This window comes from Pseudorca crassidens, chromosome 5, assembly GCF_039906515.1.
Source record: "Pseudorca crassidens isolate mPseCra1 chromosome 5, mPseCra1.hap1, whole genome shotgun sequence".
NCBI classification, from domain to species: Eukaryota; Metazoa; Chordata; class Mammalia; order Artiodactyla; family Delphinidae; genus Pseudorca; species Pseudorca crassidens.
In genome coordinates this window covers 146265747-146284191 of record NC_090300.1, presented here as the reverse complement: position 1 = coordinate 146284191, position 18445 = coordinate 146265747, and the positions used below count along the sequence as shown (strand labels likewise).

Below are 18445 nucleotides of genomic sequence, written 5' to 3'. Positions count from 1 at the left end.
TGGCACAAAAACAGAAATATAGATCAATGGAACAGGATAGAAAGCCCAGGGATAAACCCATGCACATATGGTCACCTTACCTCTGATAAAGGAGGCAAGAATATACAATGGAGAAAAGACAGCCTCTTCAATAAGTTGTGCTGGGAAAACTGTACAGCTACATGTAAAAGAATGAAATTAGAACACTCCCTTACATCATACACAAAAATAATCTCAAAATGGATTAAAGACTTAAATGTAAGGCCAGACACTATCAAACTCTTCGAGGAAAACATAGGGAGAACGCTCTATGACATAAATCACAGCAAGATCCTTTTTGACCCACCTCCTAGAGAAATGGAAATAAAAACAAACAAATGGGACCTAATGAAACTTCAAAGCTTTTGCACAGCAAAGGAAACCATAAACAAGACCAAAAGACAACCCTCAGAATGGGAGAACATATTTGCAAATGAAGCAACTGACGAAGGATTAATCTCCAAAATTTACAAGCAGCTCATGCAGCCAATATCAAAAAAAAAGAAACCCAAACTAAAAATGGGCAGAAGACCTAAACAGACATTTCTCCAAAGAAGATATACAGGTTGCCAACAAACACATGAAAGGAGGCGCAACATCACTGATCATTAGAGAAATGCAAATCAAAACTACAACGAGGGCTTCCCTGGTGGCGCAGTGGTTGAGAATCCACCTGCCGATGCAGGGGACACGGGTTCGTGCCGCGGTCTGGGAGGATCACGCGTGCCGCGGAGCGGCTGGGCCCGTGAGCCATGGCCGCTGAGCCTGCGCATCCAGAGCCTGTGCTCCGCAGCGGGGGAGGCCACAACAGTGAGAGGCCCGCGTACCACAAAAAAAAAAAAAAACAAAAAAAAACTACAATGAGGTATCACCTCACACCGGTCAGAATGGCCATCATCAAAAATTCTACAAACAATAAATGCTGGAGAGGGTGCGGAGAAAAGGGAACACTTGCACTGCTGGTGGGAATGTGAATTGGTACAGCCACTATGGAGAACAGTATGGAGGTTCCTTAAAAAACTAAAAATAGAATTACCATATGACCCAGCAATCCCACTACTGGGCATATACCCTGAGAAAACCATAACTCAAAAAGAGTCATGGACCACAATGTTCACTGCAGCTCTATTTACAATAGCCAGGACATGGAAGCAACCTAAATGTCCATCGACAGATGAATGGAGAAAGAAGATATGGCACGTATGTACAATGGAATATTACTCAGCCATAAAAAGAAACGAAATTGAGTTATTTGTAGAGAGGTGGATGGACCTAGAGTCTGTCATACAGAGTAAAGTAAGTCAGAAAGAGAAAGACAAATACCGTATGCTAACACATATATATGGAATCTAAAAAAAAAAAAAAAAGTGGTTCTGAAGAACCTAGGGGCAGGACAGGAATAAAGACGCAGACATAGAGAATGGACTTGAGGACATGGGGAGGGGGAAGGGTACGCTGGGACGAAGTGAGAGAGTGGCATGGACATATATACACTACCAAATGTAAAACAGACAGCTAGTGGGAAGCAGCCGCACAGCACAGGGAGATAAGCTAGGTGCTTTGTGACCACCTAGAGGGGTGGGATAGGGAGGGTGGGAGGGAGGCACAAGAGGGAGGGGATATGGGGATATACGTATATGTATAGCTGATTCACTTTGTTATACAGCAGAAACTTGGCACACCAGTGTAAAGCAATTATACTCCAATAAAGGTGTTCAAAAATAAAAATAATAACAAAAACTACCATTTATTACTATGAGCCAGACACATTACACACATTCTCTGAAAGGAAAGAGGAACTGTTGTATAATGGAGATGCTCCAACACGTGCAAAAGCAGAAGGCCTGGCATAACGGGGCCTCCCTCCCCACCTCGCAGCTTCCACGACTCTCATCGCGAGACCCATCCTGCTTTGCCTGTCCCCCGACTTCGCCCTCCAGTGGGGTCACTGTGAAGCTCATTTTCGACATCGTATTATTTCATGCATGTATTTCAGTGTGGATCTCTAAAATATAAGATTTCTTTCTTATGGTTTAAGATAGCCACAGTGCGATTATCACATGGAAATAAAATTGACAACAATCTCCCTTATCACTTCTCAGGTTGTCAGATATCTATCCTTGGGGCATGTTTTGAGGACAAGAAGTAATATGTCTTCTTTGACCAATAAAATGGCAAAAGGAACGTAAGGGATGCAACAAATGGATAAAGACCAAGAGGGTCAGCAAACAAATGCACCAGGTGAGTCTTGTGTGGATCCTGACTTGAAAACGAGTGTGAGTGTGTGTGTGTGTGTGTGTGTGTGTGTGTGTGTGAGACATGGTCCCCTTTTCTTGCCGTTTATTTGTGGAAGAACACACATTATCTTTGATCCTTAAAGCAAGCTTTAAAGGTGGGCACTGTTATTCCTATTTCGCAGGTGTTAAGGTTCAGAGAGTAGAGGAACTCATCCAGGTTCACACCAGTGAGTGGGAATGAAAAGGAAGGGCGACTGCGAGTCCAGCAGCGGGTGAAGGCCAGGCCGAGGGAAGGGAGAGGAGCTGGCGGCTCAGTGCGATAAACCGTCTTAGATGATGGAGACCAGGTGTGGGCGAAGCTGGGAATCATGGACACGCTCGGGGGGCAGCACACACGCAAAGCCTCCTGGAATTGTGGGAGGGTGAGTTTGGGACAAATGCAGAGAGAGGTCCCTAGAGACCAACTTCACTGCTCTCGCAGAGCTTGTAAGGGCGTGACGAACCGGCCGAGGAAAAGCCTCTGAACTGGGCTTCCAGGACCTGACTCTGTTCCCCCTCTAATACACCGTGTGCCCCAGGCAAGTCTCCCAACATCTCTGGTCTTAGACATCTCAACCTCAGAGTGGACAGGGCCAGCTTCACGGCGCTGCGGGGCTCCCCTGGGCAGCTTCTGCCCTGAGCCCCAGATACTGGAATGACCACCTCACCCCATGGCTGGCTCTTCCTTCTCCCCGAGAGGCACATTCACTGCACAGAGCCTGAGGCCTGCCCTCCTGTTCCACAGCCAGCTTTGCTTCTCAAGGACTCTGGGATGGTGGGCAAATTCCTTACCTCCTTCACTGCATACTTTCCTCATCTGCCATCTGGGGAGGATGCACAGCCTCTATAAAATACGTCCCAAGATACCTGGGATGTGGTGAGCATGACCCAAATGTCTGCCAGGCAGGTACTAGCCCCATTGACAGATGTGGAAACTGAGGCCCAAGATCATACAACCAGCACGTGGCACTGCTGGAAGCAAAGCCCAGTCTGCTGATTCTGGGGCCGCTGGATAAGCAGCTGAGGGGGTGGTGGGGTGATTTGAGCCTGAGGTTCTGAAGCAAACCACCACTTCCCGAGATTCATCTCTTCCTCACGCACCTCTTCCGGGGTCCAACACACAAGAGGCAGTCGAGGCAGCCTGTTAGGTGACAGGGTGTGAGAGGCACATTGCCTAGCGCAGCACGAGTTAATGCAATCAAAATGAAGAGCGACATTTGGTGGGGGGAGCAGAGAGATGTCTAAGACCCTGCCTGTAATATGTACCCGGCGGCAGAGGAGGCGATGATGTCCACAACACACACGAAAACAAAGGCAGATGGGACACATCTGTGAAAGAGGGCCGACCTCAAGGGATGGGGAGGCCACAAGGAGCAGGGTGAATCAGCCTGGAGGTGAAGGGCAAGTGTGATCACCTCGCTCCACCCTACCCACAATTCTAGACCGACGATCCCGCTGGGCTTAGGGCACAGTGACTACGTGTGGAGAGCCTGTGGGGCTGAGGAAACGTGCTGTGAGCTGAGGCTAGAATGTGTTTACAGCCAAGTGGCCGTTGGCCCTGAATAATGCCCCACCCCCCAAAGATACCCACACCCTAACCCCGGGAAGCTGTGAATATCATCTCATGGGGCAAAGTCTCTGCAGGTGTGATTAGATTAAGGCTCCTGAGATCATCCCAGATTATTCAGGTGGGCCTAGATGAAATCACAGAATCACAAGGGAGGCAGAGGGAGAGCCGACAACACAGGGAGGAGAAAGTGACGTGAAGCCGGGGCAGAGAGAGGTTGGAAGATGCTGGCCTTGAGGACTCGAGGGATGAGGACGCAAGCCAAGATACGCTGGCAACCGCAGAAGGCCGAAGAGGCAGGGACGGATTCTCCCCCAGGGCCTCTGCCAACACCTCGATTACGACCCCCGTCATACTGATTTAGAACTTTTGGCCTCCGGAACAGTGAGAGAATACATTTCTGTTTTCAGTCACGCTGCTCATGGCTGATTTGTTAGCAGTCCCAGGGAGCTAACAAACCCTTGGCCTCCATTCTGAGAAGGCTGGGATCTTTTATTGCAGGCGATGGGAGTCCTTGAAGCTGCATGAGGCACGGAGTGTCTGTAGGATTGGGACCAAACTGCAGGACGGGGCCAGGGAAGCACGGGTTAGACGGCGGAGACGCTGGAAGCTTGGGAGCGGGTCAAAGGCTGTGATTCAGCCCCTGAGAGCTGCCGTGGGCCTGGGGGACGGTGAGGCTGGGAGGCTGCAGGGAAAGAGCCCGGGAACTGTCCAGTCGTGGGAACTGCCCTGGACGTGTGCACGTTCGCCGGCAGGACGCGGCCACCCAGACTCTGTAACCCCCACTTGCTCAGGCTCTGGGCTGCCCTGAGCCTCAGCGGGATTTCGGGGCCCATTTCCCCGCTCGAGTCTGCGGCAGCCTCCACCCTGGACCCATCTGTCACAGCTGATCCACTCACGGCTCTTGTCATCGTTCAGGGTTGCTTTGTTTCTGTTTTTTCTCGCTTCTGGTGTCTGAGGCCAAGCTCCATTGTTAGAAATAATGGCTCCCAGGGGACTGAAAATGCACAAAGCGAGGGGCGGAAGAACATGCGCTGCCGCGGAGCTCGCCTCGGAGCGCTGCCCGAAGCTAGGACGTGGCTGAGGGCGTCTGTCTGCTTCAGATTTGCTTTACTTCTCGAGATCTAACCCCAGTAAGAGGCAGCTCGTGGCCCACGAGCCTTGCACTTCCCCTCGATGGGCCCTCGTCCTGCTACCCTGCCCGCGCGGCTCTGCTGCGTCAGGACTCCGGGTGTGGTCCCGGGAGACCCATCCTGGGGTCAGGGCTCCTGGGTGCCCCGGCTAGGAGGGGGCAGGAGGAGAGGACCTGGCGCCGAAGCCCCTCGGCGACCACCCATGGGGAGCCTTCCCCCAACATGCAGTCCCTCTGGCCCTGTTTCAAGGCGGAATGTGAGTGTGGCGGGGATCGGGGGAGGGCGAAAAGGCAAGATGTAGAAGAAACCGCGGGAAAGCGAGACCGTGACCAGGAGGCGGGAACGGCCCCTCTCTCCAGCTCAGGCCGGAGAGCTCGGCTGTCCTGCGAAGCAAGCGTCCACGTCCCACTGTCATTCCCAGTGGGGATGAACCGGGAACCCGAGGGTTCTAGGGAAGCTGCGCCTTTCAGCCCCTTCCAGAGAACGATCAAGGCTTTCGGGGGAGGGCTGTATTTGGAGAAAGTCTTTAAAGAGGTAATGAAGTTAAAACGAGGCAACTGTATGAGTTTTCTGGGGCTCCCGGAACAAAGTGTCACAAACGGGCAGCTTAAAACCACAGAAGCTTACGCAGGCCGGGAGTCTGCCGTCAAGGCGATGGCGGGTTTGGGTCCTTCCGAAGGCTCTCGGGGAGCGTCCGTCCTCGTCTCTCTCAAGCTCTGGTGGCGGCCAGCAACCCCTGGGGCTCCCTGCTTGTGGACACGTGACCCCAGTCTCCACCTCCGCCTTCTGTTCTCTGCACGTGCTTGAAGGACACAGTCACGTGGGATAAAGGCCCCTCCTCAAGCAGCACGACCTCATCTCACCTTGGTTACATCTGCAAAGACCCTATTTCCAAACACAGTCCAGTTCACAGGTACTGGGGGTTAGGACGTGGGCATATCTTTTGGGGGCGACACAATTCACCCCAAACGGTGGGGACCCACGGGAACAAAGACAGGACGAGGTGACAACGCAGGCAGGCGGGAACCTGCCAGAGAGGCACCTGGGGCCGTCACGCGGGCGCCCTGGCGAACAGTGGCGTGTGCACTGAGATGGGAGCTGGGGAGAAAGTCCAGTGAGCTGAGCTGGTCGTGGGACGCAGGGGAGCTGAGAGGCTTCCATCTGCAGTGGGGGCTGCCTTCCTTCCTCCCTCCCTCCATCGCCTCCTGTATTTCCTTTTCTTTTTATCGCTTGAAATTTCATTAGAAAAATTGAGCACAGTTTTCCTGCCAGAAAAGAAATGTCTCTGGGCATGGGTGACGCTGGGGGCCCTGATCGGGTCCAAGCCCCACCGTCCTGCGTCTTATCCGGGAGGAGGCCGGCGTCCACCATCGGGAGAAAACCCCCACGGGCATCCTCTACGGCTGCTACAAGTGCCTCCAAAGATCGGGGTTTCTGCTCAGTGCGGCTGCACATTCGGGGGTGCTCGTCCCCGATGTCGCGTCTCCTGGGCCACGCCGAGACGCCCAGTGTCCCACATCGCGTGGCACCCGTGCCACCCAGCCTGTGGAGGCCGTGTCACCCGTGCAGCCTCTGCGCTGAACCAAGCAGTCCCTCTGGGGCTCACTAGTTTTAATGTGATGCCTGGGGCTCACAGCGGCTGGCCGAGAGCCACTAAACCCTGGCTTTTTCTTCCAGAAGCCAAGCCTGGCACGTCCGAGGCGGGGTGGGAGCTGGAGGCTTCGAGGGGGCCCTGTGGTGTCTGGACCCAACCTGCATCCGCTGAGGGTGTGTGGGGAGGGGTCACCACAGGGCCGCAAACCGAGTCAGAAACCCCAGACGTAGAGGGGGCCCCGCTGCTCCAGCACCAGTGCCCAAGAGGCCCAGAGTCCCCCATCCCTGGAGAGGCCCTGGGCTTCAGGGAAAGGCCTGGGAGGGGAGATGCCGTGCACAGGAAGAGTCGGAAAAAATAGGGTGCAGGGCTTGGCATATGTTGTCACGTTCCGGGGGGGAAATATGGGGTGCAGGGAGAGGGGAGCAGGTGGAGGACCCAGCCACGTCCGCCGGTGCACGCAGCCCGCACCCTCCAGGCTCACTCATGGGAGCCCTGAGAATCGGGCCCTGACGATCAGGCTTAACATCTTGGGTGCCCAGGGCAGGCCGCCGAGTCTGACTCTGAGAAGGGCCGCCCTCACCCTCTGCCCACCCACCTCAGCACCCTCCATCACCCAGGCATCACCTGCACGGGAGTGTCCTCTCCGTCCCTGAGGCTGGGACCCACCTCATCCCTCTTCTGCCTGGTGCCAGTAGCTTCAAGAAATACTCCCGGAGAAAACTCACTGCTCCTACACGCGCCCCTTTATAACCCTGCCACAGGAAGTGCCTCTCAGACCCTCACCCCTTGGAATATTCGGGGCCGTCTTTGCCAGGAGGGCACAGGTGCCATCTCCCATCTCCGCTCTTTGGGGCTCAGCCTTCGAAACACCCCCCGCAAAATGGGTCTCAAGTACATGCTGGACCACCGCCGCACGTCCTGCGGGCTCCAGGGGGCGTCTTAAGCCATCTCTGAGTCACGTGTTCCACTGCTTCTTGTATTTGCTCTTTTTCTGTTATTAATAGTGACGGTAAGACATCTGAGGCTTACATAAGAAGCTTCACTGAGATCTCAGGGTATGTGTGACCATGAATTTTGAGCCTTTAAGCACTGCCCACATCTTGACTCTTCCCCCTGTGAAGCTTATATAACACAACTCTGAGCGCAGACACTTTGGGGGCTGCTCCCCGAAGCGCTCTGGAACCGGTGCGCATGGCAGACGGGCTCCAGACGAGCCGCCAGCCACGCCCGGCTGCTTCTGCCGGCAGTCAGCCTTTACGTAACAAGGAACGATGCTCCGGGTTAGCTGTTCTTGCAAATGGGAATCGCAGGTGGAGAGATGACTGAAGATCTCTAGACGATCATGTCAAATGCACTGCCTCTTTTTCTGTTAGTTGTAAGGCTATAAATGTAAAAACAAAAAAATCCCCAAGGCAGAAGCTGTGGGGGTAAAGCCAGCCTGAATCACTGGGTCTGCTAACTGTTCTGCTTACAGAATGAATCAATGCACCTTGCAGCTGGCCTCGGGGATGCCTGACCCCACCTGGACAGCACCCTGGTTCCCGGAGCCTGCAGCCGGGCGGTGGTGACCGCAGGGCGGCGGCCGCTTTTCCTTGCGGCCCGTGTTCCCTCTCGGCTAAACTGAGGAGGGTCTGCCTGTGACAGATCGCCCAGGGCCGAGCAGCTCTCCCAGGCTGCACACGGGGGCTGGGGGAGCACAGCCGGCATCCAAGGGACAGAGACAGCAGAGCGGTCCTGGGGCCGCAGGGGAAAGCAACCAGCAGAGCACTCTCCAAGCACCGCTCGTTTCCACAGCAAAGGCTGGTTTCGCCTGTAAAATTATCGGTAAGTGCTTGTGGGTACCGCTACTATCCCCTCCAGCAAAACAAACGACCCAGAAGCCTGGAAACCCTCATGCAGCTGGAGAGCACGCGGGCATGCAGGCTGCCCCATGCTGGTCCCAGCGCATCCAAGCTGAGAGCCTGCACTGGGTGGTCACGTCCCCCCCCCGCCCCCCGTCCTCCCTTCTCACTGCTGTCCTGATGGAGCGCCACCTCCGAAACAGTCGGAGGAGAAATGAAAGGCATTTGCGGTCTTTTCTTTGCTGGGAAGAGAGGTTTGGGGGCCGACCTGGGGAACACAGTCACCAGGTATCACAGAGCTGGATACACCCGAGGGGCTGGGCCGGCCCCCCCATTCCACAGAGCACTCCTGGACACACGGCCCTGTGCCTGGAACGATGGCACGACACACAGGGCCACACGTCTCGGGAAGGTTCCCCCAGCCAGACACAGAGATCCGGCAGCTTGAATCCATGACATGCGTAAATAATAAACAAACAAGTAAAAATAACACGACCTTCCTAAACATACACCACATGCCACCCCGTTTCAGCACACATGCTTGAATTTAATCACTGCGGCCCTGTGAAGTGGACGCTGGCCTCCCCCCACCTCACAGACGGAGACACCGAGGCATGTAACTTGCCCGCACGCTCCCAGGTGCAAACGCAGACGAACCCGCCCCAGAATCGGTGCTCTCAACCGTGATGTCATGTTGCTGGTAAACGGACTGAGTGTAATTGAATCTGAAAAGCATCTGTCTTCCCTGAACAGTTGACTCCCGTCCCGGCCTGTAACATTTCACTTCATAGACCACACCGCACACAACCGCCCTGGATGAGCACGACCAGGACCAGGAAACGGGGGAGGGCTTTGGGAACACAAAGTTTTCCAGAAGACACAATAATTCACTATTGCAACAGACCTACGCTTTGCAAACTGAGGTGATAAGAGTGGAGATGATTCAGGTTTAAAATATAGCAGGCAAATTCATCGACGAATAAATGGAATGTGGTCCCTCCGCACAAGGCAATCTTATTCAGCCTTAAAGAGGAAGGACGTTCTGACATCTGCTACAACAAGGATGAACCCTGAGGACATTAGGCTCAGTGGAATGAGCCAGTCGCAAAAAGACAAATCCTGTTTGATCCCACCTATAGGAGGTCCCTAGAGGACTCAGATTCACAGAGACAGAGAGTAGGGTGGTGGCTGCCGGGCGGCTGGGGTGCGGGCAGGGGAGTCAGTGTTTAGTGGGGACAGAGTTTCAGTTGGGAAAATGAGAAAGTTCTGGAGACGGACGGTGGTGGTGGCCGCACGACAATGTGAATGTATCAGTGCCACGAACTGTACACTGAAAACGGCGAAGGCGGTAAAATGCTATGCTATGTGTATTTTACTACGATTTTTCTTTTTGCGGCACGCGGGCCTCTCACTGCTGTGGCCCCTCCCGTTACGGAGCACAGGCTCCGGACGCGCAGGCTCAGCGGCCATGGCTCACGGGCCCAGCCGCTCCGCGGCATGTGGGATCTTCCCGGACCGGGGCACGAACCCGCGTCCCCTGCATCGGCAGGCAGCCTCTCAACCACTGCGCCACCAGGGAAGCCCTGTACTACGATTTTTAAAAATTAAAAAAAATGTTAGGCAGGGCATCTAAAGCCAACTGAACAGAACGTTCTCGCTCTTCTTTCATTGTGTCAAGACCGAGTTTTCAGAGGTGCTGTGAGTTTCTGTTCAGGCAAAAGTCCCCATCGGGCAATCAGCTTTGGGAATTGAGAAGGAGATGTGGTACCTGGTGGGGTGATGGGGTGGGGGGCAGGTAGGCAGGGCCGCGGCCAAGGCAAATGACCACAGCATCGACTGCAGAGGTTGTTTCTGAGATTGGAAACGTCTGGTGCCATTTCCAAGGCACGTGAATGCCCTGTACAGTGACCCACAGCACGGCTGCAAACCCGGTGCCCGGGGAGAGACGGGTGCACTTTTTATACTCTCACGGCTGCATCTTTAAGTGTGCACTACCTTAGAATACTTTTTTCTCAAAAAGATTCAGAACCCTGGCAATGCCAACACTTAACCACGAAAGTGGGAGGAATTAGCCCGATGAGCTGAGCAAGAGGCCGTGGCTCCGTCTCTACGTCTTTCGAGCTGGGCGGCTGACACGCCTCCTGCACCGGCCGCGAGCCGTCCACCAGGCTGGAGCCCATCCTCTGCCACACCTGGACGGGGGCTGCCGGGGCCCCCCTCCCGTCTCATGGCCCGTCCAGCCGAAGGGGAGGGGATGGGAGCATGGAGGAATCCTTCACTGGGGCAGGGCTGGGCTGCAGCTGTCTTGACATGGACACCTGAGGGCCCTCTGTGTCCTCTGGGGACCCTCTCAGCCCTTCTTGCCAAAGACCTCCCCCAGTCCCCAGGAGTGCAGCCTGCCACCTGCAAACCGCAAACCCAGGACAGGGGAGTGGGGCCCCAGCCTGCAGTGACCCAAGGCTACCTGTCCGCCCAGCCCCTGCTGCCCACTGCTGGGCTTGTGTCGGGGTCCCTGAGGCTGGCACAGGGCTCAGCATCCCAGCTGAGTGTGCAAATGAGGTTCCCAGAAGCTGCCTGACGGGGCGCCCTGCCCGTGCTTTTCTTCCCTGACACTCAGAGCCGTACTCTGCACGTTTCTGAGGCCAAGCAGCTGCTTGGCCCACAAGGGCTCTGGTGAGGCCACTGGCCCTCTCGTTCAGGGCAAGAGATTCGCCTCTGCCGGGTCGGAGAGGGAGGTGCCCTGGGCAGTGGGCCGGGGTCTCGGGGCCTTGGCACTGCCCCCGTCTTTTTGGCTGTCTGTCACAGTGGGCTGGCTCACAGATATGAAACCGGGGACACCAAGGCACTGCGAAGGCTTCTTCCAGAGTCTCCGAGTGGACAGGGCAGAGGGAGGGGGCCGGGGGACAGGACGTGTTTACTGAGCCTCCCCGGGTGGCCGGCTCCGCCCTGGGCTCTGTACGAGTGCTGCCTAGCGCCATCCGCATCACCCCGTGTGGGGCGTCAGCACTGCACCCACCTCACCGAGGAGAAGGTGACCTTTCCGTGGCAGAGCCGGGCACTGAGAGGCTGTCTGTCCAGCACCACGGCCTCTGCCCCTCCACGTGACCGCCGAGAGCAGCTCCGGCCCCCCTGCGCTTAGCCGGCAAGGTCTCCATGTCATTACCCGTCAACCCTGATGACATTAGTGAGGTTCGGGCCTCCAGCCAACCCCGTGCTGGGGCGTCCAGGTGTCAGAAAGTGTCTGGTTTAAGAGGTTTTCCGACCGTATAGTGGGAAGGAGGGGGTCCAGCAGCCTCCCGAGTTCTCCACGACCTCGGGCTAAAATTTGAGAGACTCAGTTTCCAAGAGATCTTATTTGGAAGCACCTGATACGGCATCTCAGGAGTCAGGCTGACTTACTTTAGCGGCTGATCTACTTGTTGAAAAAGAGACTGAAAATGGAGACATCGGTGTTCACAGCCCGGCTCTGGCGCAGCTGCAGACAGAGGGTCATCACAGGCGAGGGGCTGGGTCTTCTCCCCATCACAACCAGCCCTATACCTCCATTTGCACCGGAATCCCTGAAAGGGTATGGAATGACCCCCTTTCTCCAACTTCCCTTGGTTGCAATTAGCTTGTTACCATTTCAATATCTTTTTAAAGCTCTTACATTATGAACATTAAAAGGAGGATAAATGACTTTGCTGGGACTGCGGAGGGCAGTGCACCTGGCAGTGATGTGGGGAGAGGACAGCAGCGCAGAAGCCCAGAGGACTCGCTGGGTCTGCCTGGCCAGGGAGTGCATCCCTGTACAGACGGGCATAGACCCTTCCGGTCGGCAGGCCAGGGATGTTCTGAGCGTGGGGCAAAGCAGGGGCACACGTCTGCGGGCAAAAGGGAATCTCCCCTAGGCTTCACCAGGCAGCCAGCCAGACATTCCAGGAGGGGAAAGACATTCCATGAGCCAGGGAGGGACTCCAGGCCCCGCCATGCGGACCGCGCTGGACCAGACGGGGGCAGGTGCACCCTGCAGCAAATAGGCTGAAGACGATCGGCCAACTTGAAGCGCTGGCTCGTGTCTGTGCCAGAGGCAGTGGAGGCTGCCGTCCTCGAAGGGCGCAGAGCCAGAGCAGGGCAGGGCGGCACAGGGAGACTGCGGCAGGGCGGGCAGAGCCGGGGCTCCCAGCGCAGGGAGGAGGGCGGGCCTGAGCCCCGGGGGAACCTTTGGGGAGGGGATGGCAGGCCCGGCCCCGCAGCTCCACGGGGGCTGAGTGCCGGCTTCACGGCCTGGGGTCCCAGGTGTCAACAGAGCCAGGCTTGGGGGAGGGCAGCAGGGTGGAGAGAAGGCCCGGCAGACGGGGGCTTAGCCCCAGCGGGGAAGGGGGCACAGTCACAGGGCGGGGAGAACCAACCACAACAAGGCGCTGGAACTGGGAACAGCCTTCTCTTGACATTTTAACTTTCCAGTGCTCTAACTGCTCTTCCTTTTGGATTTTTCTCATTTGTTCCATTATTTTAGAGCAGAAACAACTTAGTAGAACTCAAGTGGCTGATCGCCCATTAAGACCTGAGTTCCAGCTGCAGAGCGAGGCGGGAACAAGGACGTGGCAACTCACAGAGGCCGAGGGCGGCCCCCCTGACAAGGGGCTGTCCCCCAGGGGGCCGCTAGACCAGGGCGATGCACCAGCAGGCGGTCCCTTTCAACGGCACTTATCGTGGTCTCCAGGGTGGCCAGTCTTGCCCAGATGAGGCCTCTCACCAAACCCAAGCCCAAGGCCAGGTCCGGGGGTCCCACAAAGGCCTCACTCTGCCTCATTCAGGAGGTGGGCAGACCTACGCCCGGACGTGCCACCAGGCGGGACCCCTCAAGCTCCCTGATGCCAAGGGCATTGTCCCGTTATGCCCTGGGCAACCCTGCTGAGCTCATCCTTGCTCCGGACACGGGTGGGAGAAAGGAGCAGGTTCTGAGGTCAGGGGAAGCTGCGGAGAGAAACAGCAAGCCCTCTGGGTAGGAACAGGACGCATCAGCTCCTAGAGCAGAGTCCTCAGAGCTGCGGTGCTGGCTCTCTGGGCTTGGGGGCTCCCACTCCCTCCTCCTTCACCTGGGGCTGGGAGGTGCCAGGTCCCACCCGCCCCCCTGGCAGGTGGAGGCGCAGGCGATGGGGACAGGTGTGCAGAGGTGTTGCGGGCCGCGTGAGGCCGCAGCCCTGGCCATACGGCAGTCCCCGGCCTGGGTCCTCCTGAGGCCACCCAGTCTGCGAGAAGGGCTCCTTCCCCACAACGCCAGTCTTCTCTGAGGAAGGAAACCTCTTCATTGGGCCCCATGTACGGCCGGCATCACAGCCCCTTCCTGCCAGCCGAATCCCGCGGTGTCCTGCCCATCACCAGGCACCCTGCAACAGCGGCAGTTTACTATCTGTCCCTTCCGGGGGAAGCAGGGGGCAGAGGGGCCATGGCTCGGGGGGACTCACCAAGCTGGATCCCGGCTCTCAGTACATAGCAGCTGCTCAGTAAACTCGTCTGGATAACTAAGCTATTTGCCCTGTCCACTTGGACTTCTACAACAAGCAGCACAACTAGCATCCCCGCGTGACAGCGGAGAAATCCACGGCAGAGAGAGGTTAGGTAACTAACCCGAGGCCGTGGGGGTGGTAGTGGAGGCGCTTAGGACAGGACCGCCGTCTGGCTCCTGCCATGGCTGCCAGCCACCTGGGATGCTGCTTCTGTGTAGACCCAGGAAGGACCCAGACCCGGGAAGATAAGCCACGTCTGCCCTCTGAGCCTCCTCTGCACAACCTCTGCAGGAGAATCCGGCGGATGGAACACGGATCCCTCAAGTGGACCCCAGATCCCCGTGGCGGCCTCCCACTGGATACCTGAGCAGGTGAAGTGCCCGTGTGTGCTGGAGTCTCCTTCACACCAAGGAAGCAGTGAACCAGCCTCCCGAGGGCCGCCACGGTTTCTCTAGGAACCTGGAACACCTACGGTACGATCACTACGGTACGTCCTCAGACGGGGACGCTGGCTGGCTGTCCCTAAAGACAATGTTACGTCTGCACCCCAAGCTTTGCTGGAGCCGACACCATCTGCAGAAGCCACTGTTCCTTTTTTTTTTTTTTTTTTTTTTGCGGTACGCAGGTCTCTCACTGCTGTGGCCTCTCCCGTTGCGGAGCACAGGCTCCGGACGCGCAGGCTCAGCGGCCATGGCTCACGGGCCCAGCCGCTCCGCGGCATGTGGGATCTTCCCGGACCTGGGCACGAACCCGTGTCCCCTGCATCGGCAGGCGGACTGTCAACCACTGCGCCACCAGGGAAGCCCCAGAAGCCACTGTTCTGCCTGTTATCTTCTTCTTCCCCACTGGGGCCCTCTCTGGGGGGAGCGTGGAAGGACCAGGAGCCGGGGCACTGGACAGACAGGGAGCAGAAACAACGTGGGGGCCGCAGGAGGGACGATGGGCGGACAGAACGGCACACGCGTCAGAAGCGGTACCTGCCTCATCCCCTGACTCCGACTCCGCGGGGCTCTCCCCTCAAGAGTGACCTTTCCCGGAAAGGAGGTGGGATGGGGATAAAAGGGAGAGAGAACACGACTGCATGCTGGGAACTTTAGGAATTAATCCAGTGCCTGGGACTTTAAGAAAAGAAACCGCAGCCGCTGGAAGCATTGCTGTAGGAGCTCTCAACCCAGGATTAAAGTCCCAACAGTGCTGCTGGGTGTCGAGCGTGAGGTGAGCGCGGGGTTATGACTTTCTAGCACATGCCTGGAAACCCAAATGATCCGGTTCTCCCCCAGGGCTAGAGATGCAGCCAGGAGCCCCCAACAGGGCCGGCAACAAAGGCAGAGGGCGCACAGCAAGGTCAAGAAGCACTGACACAGATGGCAGAGGTCTGAGGACCACTGTCTCCCTCCCCCCTTTTGTATTAGTTAAAGGGCACGGACGAAACAGAGAGAGAGCATCGCGCCCGCTGTGTTCCAGAGTGTTCCAGGCACTCTGTCTACATGGCCTCCTTCACTGCGCACGAGAGTCTATGAAGCAGATGTTTTTGTTCCACTTTACTGACCAGGAGGCCAGCTCAGAAGAGCCAAGGGTTAGGTGCCCAGGATCACAGAAAGTGGTGGAACCAACCCTCAACATCAGATCTGGCACCCCCGAGCGCAGGTGCCCGCGGTCTCCCAGGGCCACCTGCAGGGCTGCTTTCGTGGAGGTCACCCAAACCTTGAGCATCTCGGCCGCAAAATGCCCACAATGACGGCTGAGCTGAGCCCGCCACTCACCTTCACCTGCCTCCAGACCCTCTCTTCCACTTTTCACCCACATCCCACTGAATTTCTCCGGGAAACCTTCGGGAAGTTCTTGGGAAGGAACTGGCACTTCTGATGGTGACAGCATCTCATCTCACCTCTTTCCAAAGATAAAAAGGGCCAATCTTGGATAATTCTCCTCTGCTGGGGTAGAAAAAGCGTGTGTGCTTGTGTACGTGTGTGCATGCGTGTGTGTTTGTGCTTGTGTGTGTTTACATGTGGTGCGTGCACATATTTTTATGTGCGTGCTGTGTGTGAACGCATGTGCACACGAGCGTGCCCAGGTGTGTGCATGTGTGTCCATGCTGGGGCAGGGAAGTACTCAGCGGAGGGCCCTTTCTTCCTTTGGGGAGGCTCTTAAATTCCTGTGCGGTCACAGGTGCCCAGCCCTGGAAGTCCGGGGACCTGGGGGGAGTACTGCATCAGGTCACCACCTGCCCTGTGCTGATGAAGTAAGAGGGGGTGGGCCACCTGCCCTTGTTTCAGCTGCTTCCTGTTCCCCGTTATATGGTTCCAACGAAGCGGGCTATAGTGGGAGAAGGGGAGCCCATACTTCTCCTTTCCTGGGATCAAGCAGGGGATGGGCTGAGAGTGAGGCGGCTGGCAGAGGCTTGTGTGAGAACCGGAGACACCCGAGCCCCCGAGGCTACTCCGTGCCGGACTGGGGCATCTCCCCCTGCTTCCCAGCTCTGGGTGCGCCACCTTGAGAAGAGCAAAGTGAGCCGCGGCAGCTGCAGGGTTTCCCTGAAACATGCAGCTGAGACTTCGGAGCGTTTCCCTCACCGGGGCCTTCCCTGTCCCCCGCGCCCAGGACCTTACGGGGAGCTTGGAGAAGCCCGCTCCAAGCCAGCTTTCTTATCGTCCCTCTCTGCCAGTGAGAAGCAGGAGATGCTCTGAACGTAAAGCTGGTCCAGAGGGTCACCCAGTCTCTCGGCGGGCCCAGGAGGTAGAGCAGCCCCGGGGTCACCCCCTGGCGGTCAGAGCCGGCCACCTGCTGGGATGGGTAACTGAAGGAGGTGGGGGATGAGCAGTCCCTGCTGAGCCAGCCTCTACCGACACCCCTCCGCCCAACCTGCTCCCTGCTGGCCGGGAAGCGGTGCCCGGTCCCCACAGGGGCTGCGAGCTCCAGGCACCCTCCCTGTCTGAGGACTCTGCCCGGCAGGTCTGCCCACCGGCTCCCGGGGTGAGTGTTCCACCGGAAGTAAAAGGCTTAACGGACCAGCCTCTGAACGGAGGAACTCAGCCTCATCAGATCTGTTACAAAGAAAGCTCTGCCCACGAAATGGAAAAAATCCCCCCTTGCAGTCGCGCCTTTCCACGGGGCCGCGCGTGGGGACACCTGCCCCGCAGAGCCCCACCAACCCCCGGCCCGAGTTGTCGAGGGCCGCAGCAGGCTCCACGGATGCCGGTTCGCTCGACCGCCGTCCCCTCCCCCGCCGGCGCCCCCTGGCCGGCCCCCACCCGCCTCCGGGACCCCGCGCTGTCACCGGGGAGGGGCCGCCGCCGGGCTGGCACCACAGGGGGCGCGCCGGGAGGGCGCCCGCGCCGGGCTGGGAAGCTTGGGGAGGGGGCTACCTTCTGAATGCGTCCATCGATGTCCAAATAGATGGCCTTGGGCCGGTAGCTGGAAGAGCCCGTTCCCATCTCGACGAGCGCTGCACTTGGACTTTTTACTGTACTTTCTCGACGCCAGCCGCCGCGGGGAGGGCGGAGAGTGGGAGGAGGGGGTGGGTGGCGGGAGGACGCGGGGACCAGCCAACCAGCGCGCCGCTGCGGCCCGTGCCGCCGGCTCGGCCCCTCCTCTCCCCGCCCCCTCCTCCTCTCCCCCACTCCGCCTTCCTCCCTCCTTCCTCTTCCCTCCCCGTTTCTCCTCTCTCCCTTATCTTCACTCCCTTTTCTTCCCCTCCCACATTAAGGCGCACCCCCTCATCTTGCCTTTGAGTCCAGCCGCCTTGGGGACAGGGCCAAGCAGCCTGTCTCCAAGTGCCCTCTGGACAGGTGCTCATAGCGAGCGACACCCTCTGGCTGCAAAGCTGGTCACCTCCCCATGTGACCAGATTCCCATAGCGACCCCCTCTGGCTGCAGGGGGCTGGTCACCTCCCCAGGTGGACAGTTGCCAGTTGGGACTCCTTTGCCGCAGGTGGGTACTCCATCACCTGGCTGGCATGGGGCCGTACGCTATTTGTGGTCGCGACCTAAACCCAAGCACCACTTAACGCTAGGAGAATCCCCCTGGGTTCCTGCTCTCCCTGCTGTGAGTGCCGTTCTCATTAGTTTCAATAGGAGATGGGAAAAGTTTCTTCTCCATGTACCTCCTTCCCCTAAGTTTTCTGTACATCCTCGAGAGTGAAAGCTTTTTCCAGCTGCACCCAGAGCTGAAATGGCAATTTTATTTCTGGCCTTCATGTAGCCAGAGCGAGGATTACCCAGCCACCAGTTATTTGCTGGTTTCAGCACTGTTCTGGTTCCCACCCCCCTTGTTAATTGCCACAGGGAGTGTGGGAAAAAAGGGAGGGATTGCAGGCAGCTCTTGACCTGCAGGTCACAGCGGGGGCTGCCTTTGCAGCTCCCCAGCTCTCTCAGGGGGCGGAAACAAGTTTTGGGAGGGCGGTGATGCTGAATGGCTCTCAGTGCCTGTTGCTTTTGGAAGCTGGTGTCGAAACCAGACAGAGAATGCACTTATTGTTTCGTTCTAAGAGAATTCCAAGCCACTGCTTTTCATCTGATGAATGT

General features: G+C 57.3%; 1 protein-coding gene across 4 annotated transcripts in view; it reads right to left on the bottom strand.

The window, feature by feature from the left end:
- The window catches only part of PDE9A (phosphodiesterase 9A), a 96605-nt gene extending 79162 nt beyond the window's left edge, over nucleotides 1-17443 (bottom strand). For all 4 annotated transcript variants that reach the window (XR_010943869.1, XR_010943870.1, XM_067739574.1 and 1 more), the window contains exon 1: nucleotides 17287-17443. Coding sequence is in view for 2 of the 4 variants with exons in the window: in XM_067739574.1 (XP_067595675.1) it covers nucleotides 17287-17355 (69 nt within the window). In the remaining 2 variants the exon portion in view is untranslated. The remainder of the gene's footprint in view (nucleotides 1-17286) is intronic.
- Nucleotides 17444-18445: the final 1002 nt, after the last annotated feature.